The sequence below is a fragment of the Centroberyx gerrardi genome, chromosome 10 (assembly GCF_048128805.1).
Source record: "Centroberyx gerrardi isolate f3 chromosome 10, fCenGer3.hap1.cur.20231027, whole genome shotgun sequence".
In the NCBI taxonomy this organism is placed as follows: domain Eukaryota; kingdom Metazoa; phylum Chordata; class Actinopteri; order Beryciformes; family Berycidae; genus Centroberyx; species Centroberyx gerrardi.
In genome coordinates, this window is record NC_136006.1 from 29,431,335 (window position 1) to 29,444,584 (window position 13,250).

The 13,250-nt window shown below is 45.1% G+C and overlaps 1 protein-coding gene across 1 annotated transcript in view; it reads right to left on the minus strand.

Moving 5' to 3' along the window:
• The window catches only part of asic4a (acid-sensing (proton-gated) ion channel family member 4a), a 69,621-nt gene extending 58,906 nt beyond the window's left edge, over positions 1–10,715 (minus strand). Inside the window, exon 1 of the mRNA XM_071915680.2 lies at positions 10,140–10,715. Within this exon, the coding sequence (XP_071771781.1) occupies positions 10,140–10,715 (576 nt within the window). The remainder of the gene's footprint in view (positions 1–10,139) is intronic.
• Between the last annotated feature and the right edge of the window lie 2,535 nt (positions 10,716–13,250).

Below are 13,250 nucleotides of genomic sequence, written 5' to 3' on the forward strand. Positions count from 1 at the left end.
TAGGAAAAAACAGAATTAATCTTGACAACGCCATCGGGGGAACAGGGCTACAGTTACACGCTTGTTTAAGCAAACACCCGCTTATAGTGGCTTGGTGATCATGTGAGAAGTGGCTGTAGGTAGATGCAGCATGACAGAAATTACACCGGACAAAAAGCTACTGTGTAAACCGGAGGAGGGGCATAAATTAAGGAGAGAGACGGGTGAGGAGAGGCGACGGGATGTTTTCCATGTATAAATTATACATTCCATTATACATGTATAATGATACAGCGATATACAGCATCGCCCTAAATGTTGCAGGACCTCGGTGCATCGCAGGTTTCCTCACTGTCATTTCAGATAAAATCAGGTTCTTCAGCATGAATGCCACTCAGAAGATTTGTAGTGCATAAATCCAGCATCATGTAGGCCAAAAGAGTCTGGATGCATCACATTTATTTGACCAGCAGATTTGCAGCAGGGTCTACAGTATACCATGCAATGCTTATTTGTCTCTTTTCATATTCTTTCTAATGAGCTGTAAGAGCCGATATGCACTAACAGGTATGTAAATGCTATACCCATATGATATTAGAACTCTTGACATGCGTGATGCGCCTGCTTTTAGCCAGCTCATTACACCGTAATGCGTTTCCTCAGACGCTCCCCGGGCTGAAACGCAGTGCATCGGGATGACAAAATGAATGGTGGCGAATCAGGCGGCGTGTGCTAAATCAGATGACATTTCGCTGCACCTGAAGGTCGAGTGTTTTGTCAACATGGGCAGAGCCTGACAACAAGGCTGCCTGTCTGGTGAACACCTCACTGTCCGCGTTCCCCTGACAAGACGTGAGCATAGGGCATTCTGGAGGATGGGGAGAAATGTGGAATCATTCTGTGTGTGTGGAGGAATCACTGAATGTAGTACTGGTTAGGCTCGGGCCGATATTTGATGTGAATATCGCGATATTTCCCACGATACCGAACAAATTATATCAAATAGCCATTGTTTCCTCCAATGGTTGTAATAGTAAGATCAAATTTCTAGGCTGTTAATAATAATTATTATTATAGCCTAGAAATTTTGCTGTAATAAAATACCCCACAAAAAAAACCAAAAAACAACAAAAAAAACAACCACCTCCCCCCGCGATAATATCGTATATTGCGATATTTTGGCAGGACAGTATCGCGATATTATATTTTGGATATCGCCCAAGCCTAGTGCTGATATGTACTACATCCTACTGTCTATGTACCAAGCCGATATCAAAGATCGGAATTGGACCCGGTCATGGCGTATTTTGATTGATCGATTTTGATGACGCCCGATCAAATCCCGATCCATTTCTTTATTTAATTTCTCCCCCTGTACTCCATGTAAGCCAATTGTATGCGCATGCATGTGCCATAAACAGGTGTTATCTACATATTACAGCAGTGAGGTGCATGCCATGGAGGGAGGCGAGTCGCACCCTCATGTCTGCAGTGTGGAACTATTTTAGCCCAACTGCTAATGCTTGCAATGGAAGTATTTTGGGGGGCGGCAGCAACAGAGCTGCTTTCAATGTTAGTGTAATGGAAAGGTATTTAATTTATACTTTAGTTTTTGAATAACAATGACTGAATCCTGACATTAAAATCTGACTTGTGAGATTTATTCATAACGCAGAACATTAAGCTTATCTTTCCTCGCGTGGCTTGATTTTACTGTTTTTAGATCGAGCAGAGGGATGCTTGCAGTATGCAGCTGTTTAATTGTTTATAAAAAAATGAATGACAAAAATATCAGATTGATATTATTACTGGCAGATACTCAATGCTGAATGACATCCCTAATAGCATGTCTTGCCCCTGTATGCGTCCCGTTGCCCTTGCACCAAGTGTGAAAAGCTGTAAATGGTTGTGAAGTCTTTGAACAAATATGGCCTTTACTTGATAGTCACAGTGGAGAGAAACAGGAAAGATAGGAGAAAGAGAGAGAGAGGGTGGAGGACGAGATGCGTCAAAGGAGCCAGGCCGGATTCCAACTCGGGATGTCGCGGTGACTTGATGCGCACCTCAGCCAACTGAGCCACCAAGGACACCCCAACCAAGATAAGTTCTCGCACTTTTGCTGTTCCCGGTGATAACAGCGGTTCTGATCGATGTCAAGCTCAGCAAAGGTAAAAACAAAAGGTGAGCTAAATTCCAATTTGATGAAGACAATTTTTTATTCCACCGTCGCTTCCACACACCTCTAAATAAACAGTAAAAGACATAACCAGGGTCCGTCCGCAGCAAATGACTTCAACGATGGCCCGTAGGAGCCAACGACATTAGGAAGGCGTTAGCTTGAATAATTCAGTATTTTCTAACACAGCGTATCATTCCATAAGCTTAGTGTACATTATTAAGCAGTATAGAATTATGTCAGTGATTTTCAGTGTGAGCATTACACAGGAGGAAAAAAAAAACACAATGCATTTGCTGCCGGCTCAACCTCATACACCATAAAGCCATTTGACAATTCATTGCGGGCGTCTCCCAAGGGGGAAGCTACGAGGGATGCCAAGCACCATCACACACACGAAGCCTGGTTCAAGTGGTCTTCACCACAGCCCAGTCCAGCACGGATATAGATTCAGACATAATCTCACACCTGTCATAACACCTTAGTGTTCATGTATTATAGGTCAAACCCTGTTTGCATTACTATTCAGAGCCAAAAGAAACTTGCGCAGAGGCAAGAGAGAGAGAGAGCGAGAGAGTGTGTTTGCCGAGACGACGTGATGTGAAATGTGTTTGGTAACAAACTCAAGTTTGCGGACACACCCGAAAAAGCAGCGAGGGCCACGGCCAAGTGTGTGACATTAGACATAATTCAGAATAAGGGCCAATTGTCCAGCCAAGCGGACAGACCAGGGCCTCATGCTCAGACTATGCCAGGGGTAAATATTCACTATGACATTTGTGCTCTATGCCATTTCCATTGGCTGAATGGTAGCCCAGTGACATTTCCATCCAAGTCACAGTGGCCATGATTTTTACATTTGAAATCTATTTGAAATATCAAATATATGTGCAATCTCTGGCAAAGTAATTAAGCCATACTGGCGAAAGGGATGAAGAAGCACGAATCCATTATCTGCTGTGGCCTAAAAGCATGCTTGTTTAATTTTTCAGAAGTATTTCCACTAATGTATTCAGGGGCTGTGAAACACGGCAAAATAAAAAGCTCACATTGGCAGCTAAGAAGAAAGGAATGTGTTTAGAGTATGCTCGGCCAAAGGCTTTCATAATCATAGCTATCTTGTCTACAAATGCACTGTGAATGCTGTTCATCATTATGTACATTGTAAAACAAATGCCGCGGTACAATGGGTGGGAATGAGTAGTCGAATACTCACCTATCCAAAATGGAGTTGGAATTGACTTTATTTTTACGATAATGTGCACTCAATTACTAAAATTCTGTATTAACAGAATATGTCTAAATGTCTAAAATACACTGCAAATGATCTTTTTTTAAAATAATTATTATTAATAATTTAATAATAATTATAGATAAAGATATTGATGGGTGGTGTGGGTAGTGAAGTCAGTTGGGTAGAAACTGATTTGTGTGATATCCTGGAAACTGGTAATGTGGAGGGACCCGCCTCGAAAATGCCACAGCAACTTATTAACACTGTTTTTGGGGAGGACTTCCGCACTATGGAAGCAGAGCAAAAAGACAGAACTGTACTTAAACAAGCCATGCATCCCACCCAACCAAACACCACTCCAATGGTGGCAGAGGAACGTAACGCATTTCAAGAGATTTGGTGTCCTTGCCAAACATGTATCCTTCGTAAGAACTAGCAGGCTTTGTATTTTTTTGTTTCTTTTAAATCTTATCATGCCTATCGTTCCAGTTTTATTTTGCTATTTATTAGCTGTTGCTAGGGATGGGATGATATATCGAAATTCAATATATCGCAATGCAAAGAAGTGACAATACGTATCGTGGGGCAGAAAAATTTATGGTGACATTAGCTCCATGTTATTCTGCTGTAGTAATCACAAATGAGACGCTTGACCATCACAGTTTCACAAGCTCTCCATCCAGATTATATTATTGTCACTTTGTAATGACATTTTTAAATTGTTGTTTACATTCTAGCAAGCCAATGGCATCGCTAGAAAGATTTGTGGCTCAGAAATAAACAGAATTCTGCACAGTCATGCTTTGTTGTAACTGAACTTTTATTTATCACATCGTATCGTAGCTGTATTGAATCATGAACCCCATATCGTGTATCAAATCGTATCGTGAGATAAGCATATGGTTCCATCCCTAGCTGTTGCCTAATTCAGATGGATCTGTTATGGAGGGCATGTCTCCAAACTCTAAAACTCAAGTCACTACTTGAAAATGCCCATCCATACGTGGTACAAGTTGTGAATCATCACGCATTGCTCGATCATTTCAGCATCCTTTAGGGAAAAGAAGGTAGACGGTCTGTATTGATTGATTTGGGCTGGATGTATGGTAATACAAACAGATATCTTGCTCTAAAGATCAAATTCTTCTCCGACTCTGGCGGCATTAACAAACGCAGACCGAGCCGGAGCCCAAAACACAGGCACAAGATAATTAGTCACACCAGGCTCGGAGTGGGAAGGGCAAGGGAAGCAATCTGACTGAAGGATGTATCGATCCCCGCGAGAGGGAGGGGCGCCGAGTCGGGAGTCATGATCAATCTTACGAAACCAACTCTCTCATTCTCGTGATGAAACTTGCGCGTGGATTCTGTATGCGGAAGCACTCCATCTAACATACACTCAGACATAAATACACACATGCGTGCGTGTGTGTGTGTGTGTGTAATGTGCTGCCACATTAACACTACCAACGGCTCGGGTGTACGGACTTGTCAGAAGGAGACAAATGTCTGTGTGAGTAAAAGACTCCCAGGGGTTAGAGGAGGAGGAGGGGTGGGGTGGAGAGGGCTTGGGGGGGGAGATGGGGGGGGTGGGGGGGGGGGGATGGGGGGTTAGCGGCACCACGGCATCGGAGCCTTTATCGTCGAGTTAAAAGCTGTCCCCGATCTGCAAGATTCTCCTCATCAAAACCAAGTGCTCCAGACCCCGGGCGCAGTAAGAGGGTTTTAAACCCCTCCAGCTCAGGGAATGATAGAAAAAAGGTAAATCTTCACAAATATAAACTGTTTGCATATTGGGTTTATCCAGTGGCTGGTCACAGGTGGGCTTCATCTGATTAGACGGTGGTGATGCATATCAGGAAGGGGGGGGGGGGGAAGCAGCCGACCAATTGCACTGTAATTCATCTCCCTCTGATATGCAGGAGGAGGAGGAGGAGGAGGAGGACGGGCGGGTGAGGAAGGAGTGCGGTGGGACTGAAGTGGGCTACATAGGCAGCAGTAGTCCTCCTATAGCCTCCGACGGGGAGGCGTGATTTGGGTGCAACATTCGCCGTGATTCGGTTTTGCATTTTGCAAAGAGCAAGAGCTCCCTGGGTATAAAAAAAACACAAGAAAAGAAAAGAAAAGAAAAGCGTTCGTTTGTGTATGTGTGTTTCATGGGTGGTGGTGGGGTTGGGGGCGGTTGGGGTAATAACATTCCGCGTCGGCGCCGAGGGGCGGGTGCGCGGATCAGATATCAGACAGCGTGCTAAGCTGCAGGGACACCCACAGCAGTGGAACTGTAGATGGCTAATTGACAGGCTGTTTGAGACGAAGCCAGTCCAGATAGCCAGTCACTTTCACGCTCCCACAGTCCTTGGTCTCCGCCAGGGGAAAGGCGGGTGGTCGGGCGAGGGTGGGGGAAAGGGTTTGGAGGTGTGTGGAAGTGTGTGTGTGTGTGTGTGTGTGTGGTGAAGGCGGGGGGGGGGGGGGTGTGTGTGTTGGTGTGCAGACGTTGAACCCACCAGGGAACCGGATGTCACTCTCGCAGTCATCTGCTCATGTGTAGCACTATCCAAGAACAGCACGTTCACACATGCGCACGCGCACGCACACACACACACACACACATACACACACAACCGAGAGTGAATGCCTGTGCATGGGGGGGAGTTTTCACAGGACAAGACAAAGGCAGGGGATTTATGTTATGTGAATACACAGGCGGTAGGAAGTGAAACAGCTCTTCCGGTTGCTGCTTTAGAGCTAAATCTTGTACTGTACGTTGGTGGTACACAGCCACAGAATATTGCTCTACTCTAGTTTTCACCACACATACACACATACATCCCAAAGAACCATATAATATTCTTAATTCTTAGTTATTGGATGGTGGGTGATGGCATAAATGTGGAAAATCAAAACCCCTCCATAGTATATATAATGCAAAGGAGGCTATACAAGGCCAGATAAACAAAAACACAATGCAGGTGTCTAAGCAAAGGAGAGCAGAAATGGTTCTTTACAGAACCTTGGTCTGAAAGGTTCTTTGTGGATCTAGAAAAGGTTTAAAAGGTCCAGTTCACACCTTTATTTTTCTGTGTGTACAATACACACAGAACATGTGGCTTCTTTAACACAATACAGACTTAACTTTGCCTTTCCTATTTAGGGCCTTCAGTAATTAAGCTCCCAGTATAAACTCATTTTCCTTCACTCGCCAAATCATTTTTCTAACACGCTTCTTAACAGAAAAGTGTCGATATCTGGTCATTCATCCATCACTGGAACATGGGAGAGAAACCGCAGAAGGGCAGCTCACATCACTACTTGAGATCAGCAACGACTCTTCGGTGCCAATTATTCACAGTATTGATTTACATTAATGCGGGTGAAGATTTCATCACAATACGAAAGAGTGGGGGGGGGGTCAGGATCATCTGTGGCTCATACCGTTCAACATTCAATTATCTATAAAAACACAGCCTCCTCTCAACAAAAGGGGCTTCAGTCAGAGTGAAATGACAGAGTGTGGAGGGAGGGCCCTTTAATGGTGTCCCTGTTAACCGGGGGTTTTTATAGATCACCTCGCATGCCATCCTATAGCCGTTTAGTTAACTCCATGAATATATGCAGAAGGGATCTGTCCTTGCTGAGAGCAAAATCTGATAATGCAGCAGCAAACACAGCTGAGAGTCAGAGCAAACCAATCCGGCGCTCTGTTGAAAAAAGCCAAAGGGCTCGCCGCTCGTCTCGGCGACAACACCACACAGTAGATTAACAATTATTCAGAGTTGGACTGGGAGAAAAATACTAATCTATTTATTCATGGCTTGTTGAGTCAGCTTTATCTGCCGCGATTAATCAGAGTCAATAATGTAATCTTTAATTATAAAGAATGCTGCTAATACCTATGTCAAATAATCGCGGCGATCCACAAAAGGAAGGCAAATTTCTCCGCTAGGTGATTATGTATTTTCATGCTCCAAATTAGATCAGCCAGACAATTTTGTTCTGACTGTGTGAGACTCTTATTCTATTCAACTCTAGACAACAGCTTTGTGAAGAGTGAATGCAAATAAGTGCATTATCAAGTGCTCAATTTTACTGTCTGCCTTTATAATAATCTAATATCACAAAAAGCAGGTTGCAATATTTCCAGTTTTGTGTATTTGAAAGCACATTTGAGACAGTGAGCTCTGAGCTAATTTGCCAGTCAGTCAAATGCAATATGCAACTAAACAATGAGCATTTTATCAGAGATCCACGTGGAATAAAACAAAATGCAACGCGGAAATCCATTGCACGAGGGAAGATATGTTTACAAAAGAGCTAAATGTCAGAAAATATTTCAATTACATTTCATCATGCAGTTTTCCCATGAGCACCACACAGCCATTACCCAAATAAAACATCTGGAGCTCCCCAGATGATCAATCGAAACACAACACACGTTGCAACAGGCCAATCCTGATAGAGGCCCCAAGAGAGGAAGAATAATGACCGGGAGACTTTTGCATGTGTGAGTAAGTGGGTATGTACACATTGCATGTGATTAATAGTGCATCACCTGTAATAATGGCTTCCTTTCATATTCGGGCACGTATTGTATTTGTATTTTGTATTTATATACTTTATTATCCCCGTGGGGAAATTTATCCTCTGCATTTGACCCATCCTATACGCACACTAGGAGCAGTGGGCAGCCGCAGTACAGCGCCCGGGGACCAACTCCAGTTCTTTTGCCAGTGCCTTGGTCAGGGGCACTGACCGGAGTAACATACATGTCTTTAATGGTGGGAGGAAACCGGAGCACCCGGCGGAAACCCACACAAACGCGGGGAGAACATGCAAACTCCACACAGAAAGGACCTAGGACGGACCGGGGTTCGAACCCAGGACCTTCTTGCTGTGAGGCAACAGTGCTAACCACTGAGCCACCGTGCCGTGACGTGGGGTGTAATTTGTTGTGTTTTCGTGTGAGAAAACACACACACACAAGAAGAGGAGTAAATGTGAGTGGGTTTCATCTGCACACTGTTGTTTTCACTGGGTTTGCACCGCCTGGTCCCACAACTCCCAGTCCTGCCTCCCCACGCGCTCCCAGTGGTGCTGCCCTTTGGGGGGGGGTGTGGAGTAAGTGACTTGTCATGCGTGGAGGCAGCAAGTAGCCTGTAACAAATCTAACTGACAGCACCCCCGAAAAATGCAGATCACATCGCCGACAGAGAAGAAACAGCGGCTTAGGGAACTTTCGGGCGGGATCTTAATCTGTGATGAAGTGGCCCCGGCGTCCGAAGAGAGCTACAGGACGTTTCAAAAGACTGACACAGGACAGACATTTCCTGGATGTCAGGATTGCCTGCTAATTAATGTACTCAGGGATGGACCGAGTGTCAAAGTGTCAGAGGACATCCTCATCAAACGCGCTGGGAGCACATTAGAAACTTTTAGAGTCATGTTGTCGCTTCGCACCGAATTTCGTCAAACTTCTCCGGCTCCCCGGAGAAGCATGACATTTCCCTTCACCGGATTAAACAACAGAGAGAAATTCTTGGAGGGTAATCCGTTCGCACGTCACAGGTAATTTTATGTCTACAAGTGAGGCGCCGCCTTTGAAGGCAGGAGAAATACTACGAAGAAAGAGAAATGTGCCAATACATTGTTACAGAAACCAAAGGGGGAAGTGGTGAGATGTCATTATTCCATTTTTTCCTTTTGGTCTGTAATTTGGCACATCAAAGGTAGTGCGGTGCAATCCCTGTGATAAGACAGAATCCTTAGGTCTCTGGAAGGTGAGCATATCAATGTTCAACACACCCTATTAAGACTTGACACCTGCACTTTATCATCACTAAAGCAATTGCATATTCCTATTCCTGCAGGAGAGATGGGGAAATCCATCTCCTGCAAGGACAGTGCCTTTAATAAATAGTGCACAGAACACAGACACAAACTCTTTCACTCTCTCTCTCTCTCCCTTCTCTTTTATTGAAATTGTTTCATTCCTTTTAGTCAATCTGGCTAATGCAAAAATCATGTATGTCTGTCTCTAAATATTTAATCTTAACAGCAGCGAGACTGAAATACAACGTCAGAGGAGCATTACTCCTTCCCTGCTGAAAGGTACAAGGAGCTCAGAGAGAGGCAGCTGCTCTGCAATGTCAGAAGGAGAGAGGGAGAGAGAGAGAGAGAGAGACAGACAGACAGAGAGAGGGAGAGACGGAGATGAGAGGGAAGGGAAGAGAGAGAGTCGGCTATTTTCGATGACAATTTTGTTGCCATGCACTCGCAGCGACTGGAGTCGGAGGCAACATTAAAGCACAGTTTGTCTTGGAAAAGTATACAACCACATATAACGGCATTCTATTTTCCCTGCCTTTGGAGCAAGCCTTTGTTCCGTGGCACATTAGATTCTGGTACAGAGTGAAACACACGGCGGGAGAAAAACACTGTTGCTGCTTAGAACTCGATAAAAGACACAGCACGGTGACTAAGCCAAAGCCCTGAATCTTGCACGCAGAAATGTATCCTGGGAACCACATGGCCCCTGGAGATGAGCACCAGCACAAAGAGAATTTCAATTACGCTCCCCTTACAGTATTGACGTTTCCCTTTCATGCTTATAGATAGTTTTGTACGAACAAGAAGTGCCCCGAAAAGTTACATACGCTTCCTCAGATTGTTCCCGACATGAGAAACCGTATTTGTGCTTAACTCGTTTGACAGGAAAAAGCAAAGCAAGAACTTTTGAGAAACTTTCTCGCTCACCACAGAGAAGTCCTCCACTGAGCAGTTCTGCCCACTGAAATTGCAGCTCATGAGCATCTCTTCTAACTGGTGCCCCGTCCTGTTGAAGATGTCCTGCATGTCGGGCGCAGGGTACACCAAATCGGTAGGCTTGTGCCCATCCTTGTTTTTGGGCGGCAGACCTGTCAAGTTAGCCAGGTGGTAGATGTCGGCGTCGGTGAGCGCGGAGAAGCGAAAGCGATTGATGTTGCAGATGGTCACAGCGGGGAAAACCATCTCGGGGGTCGCCTCTTCATTCAGAGCCGTGACGTGCGGGTGCTCCAGGTAAGAGATGGCACACTTAGCCGCTTGGTAGAGAAAGAGCACCAGTGACGCCAAAAAGGCGACAGCCCAGAGGGTTTGCCGGATGCCCAGGCGACCGGAGACAAAGATGTGGTTAATCCCGTGTAGGGAGCAGGAGTTGGCAAATCCGGCCAAGTCCTTGGCCGGAGGTGTGCAGCTCTCCTCGATCAGGCTCTCCTTGTCCCCATCCTGCTTGGCTTTCTGCTTCTCATCCTCCTCTGCAAATTTGATTTTGCAAACAAATTCGATAGGCATGGGGGCAGCCAGGTCTGCGTTTGGGTTTTTGTTTTGATGGCAGCTATCAGCCCTGGATCACTTCCCTCCTACTTCCTTTGGCTTTTGTCCTCTGAGCAAGATACAACTCCAGAAAGAAGAAAAAAAGGCAGGAGAGTTTGTTGCTGCCGCTGCTGCTGCTGCTGCTGCTGCCTGTGCTGTGACTGATACTACTGCTGCTGCCTCTGCCGCCACGGCTCGTAGTGACTAGAGCGCTGCCGCTGTGCTGCTATTGCTCTCGACGCTTGTCTCACTACTTGATCAGCTCACACAGTCTTGCTTATCAGCAGTAATACAGCTGTCAAAAAAAAACACCCTTGCTCTCCGCTTCAGACCCACAGATGAAAATGCAGCATTTTGAGTCGTGCTAAAATAGGCAGGGGATACTTAATAATTCATGAGAAGGCAACATTGTGATTATTTCCTCCTCACTGGCGCCAGCCGCAACTTCCCCCGGTCATCCCCGTGCCTCTCACAGACAGCTTCCCAACTGCTTAATCCACTTGTTCGGAAGGCTCTCCCGTTCCTTGACCGGAATAAAGTTGGTGTCAAAGGTTGCTCTGCCAAACATCCGGTGCTTGATGTGAATCGCGGGGGGTCGCCGCTGTTTAATGCCACCCCCAATAAGGTCTCTGGAGAATGCCTAATTGGAACAATAATGAAGAGTGAGAGGAAGTGGAAATGAGCACGAGGCAACTGCTGGCAATCAATCTTCTCTTTGTAACAAAAAAAGTAAAAGACTATTGATCGAGCGGACGCATCTGTCAGAGATTAAGGGAGGCAGTACAACGGTCTTCTCTTATCAGGAACTAATGGTAGCATCACAGACTCCTGCACGAATTTGAATTAGTGAATGCCTCCTGATCTGGACCCCGATGCTGCTAAAGACGTTGAAATAAAGTATCGATCCTCCTTCGCCCCCGATCCTTTACAGTGTGTCTTTGTACTGTTAATGGCCCTTTTCCAAGTTGCCAAACAAAATTATGCAAATGGGAGGCAGAAAAGTGAGATCCCTAATGCATGTTATTCCCCTTTAAATGGGATTAGTCATGCGGGTCACATCACAAGGGGCTGGGACCTTTAGAGGAACGGCATATTTAAAGGTGAATTGAACCGCTTTAAATACACGTGCCAAGTCGAGGCTGCGGGAGCATCGGAAACGCAAGATTACTGGAGACTGAAGAACTAACTAAAGGGTACAAGACGTCCTAGAGATCTGTTTCTCTTCCCATCCCACTTTATCTGTCTTGATCATGAGGATGGAGAGAAATACACATGCTCTGAAACACCATAAATTGTTATTTTTTGCTGTAAATAAAGGATAAAAAAAAAAATCTTACTAAGAATAATCAGATACTTGAAGCGATGATAAATTACCTCATTGGCTGGGTTAAAATCCCCATCACTTGCGGGGACAAAAAATAATATAATTGTTGAAAACACCCCGCCCCGGTTTTCTTCCTGTATATTTTTCCCATCTCAGAAAAATATGATCACAGTTCCTCAAACATGGGCTTTTTATACCGCTGACCACAGAGGGATAGTGTCTTGATAGTGTGTTCCTCTGCTAGATACACAGAGATATCTAGGATATTGCCTTCACTTGATAGAACTAATGGTTCCATGGTTTAGCTATGCCTCTGGCAGGCGGTGAGGTCTGCTGGACATGGAGTGTTTTATGTAGTCGCTCCCAGAGGATGCTGGGCTTATTTACAGTCTCAGAGAGGGTGCTGATCATTCTGAGGGGAGGGTGGGGGATGAAAGCTCTCGGCCCGGGCCACGACTAAATACCAAATGTGAGGGGAAAAAATGCAGGCACATCTGGCACATGAAAACCATTCAAAGAGTGGATGGCATTATATTTGTTTGTCTGAGCCAATAACACTCCAGCCCCCCAACCCTGTTTATGTCTTGTGCTTAAAGTCCCCACTATGAGCATGGATAAAATGTCGCTGACATTTAAGTCGTTTTGTATATATGAATTAACACTGTGAATAACGTATATTGCAGGAACATGTCAGGACATTACTAGGGGGGATAATAGAGCTCAATGGTTAAGTGCAACACAATCATAAGCCATCTAAATTATAACTTCAAGAGTTACGCCATCATCAGATAGAGCGCTTTTCCTCTGAATCATAAATGCAAAGCGCAGCTGTGAGCATCGCTGGTAACAGAGAGCAAGAGGACAAAGGGCACAAGGAGCATTACATCATTCTTCTTAGCTAGCTAACCTGAAGTAACATAGGGATAGGGGTCACGTTGAAAATAAAAATGTTCAAGAGAAAGTTAGCGATTACTTTGTTTGCTCTTGAAGGAGGAGCTGATTCTGAAACAGAGGATGTGATGTCCTCCTAGGAAGAACAGAGCACCGAGAGTTTTATCATCTAGTCCAAGAGCTCTGCCTAGATAGAGCCCTTTTGCATTGACGTAGTGCGCAGTGCAGCTACAGTTGAGACATGTTCAACTGGAGCCCAGGGCAGCACCCCAAAAGACCAAATGCTTGGGGCATAGTTT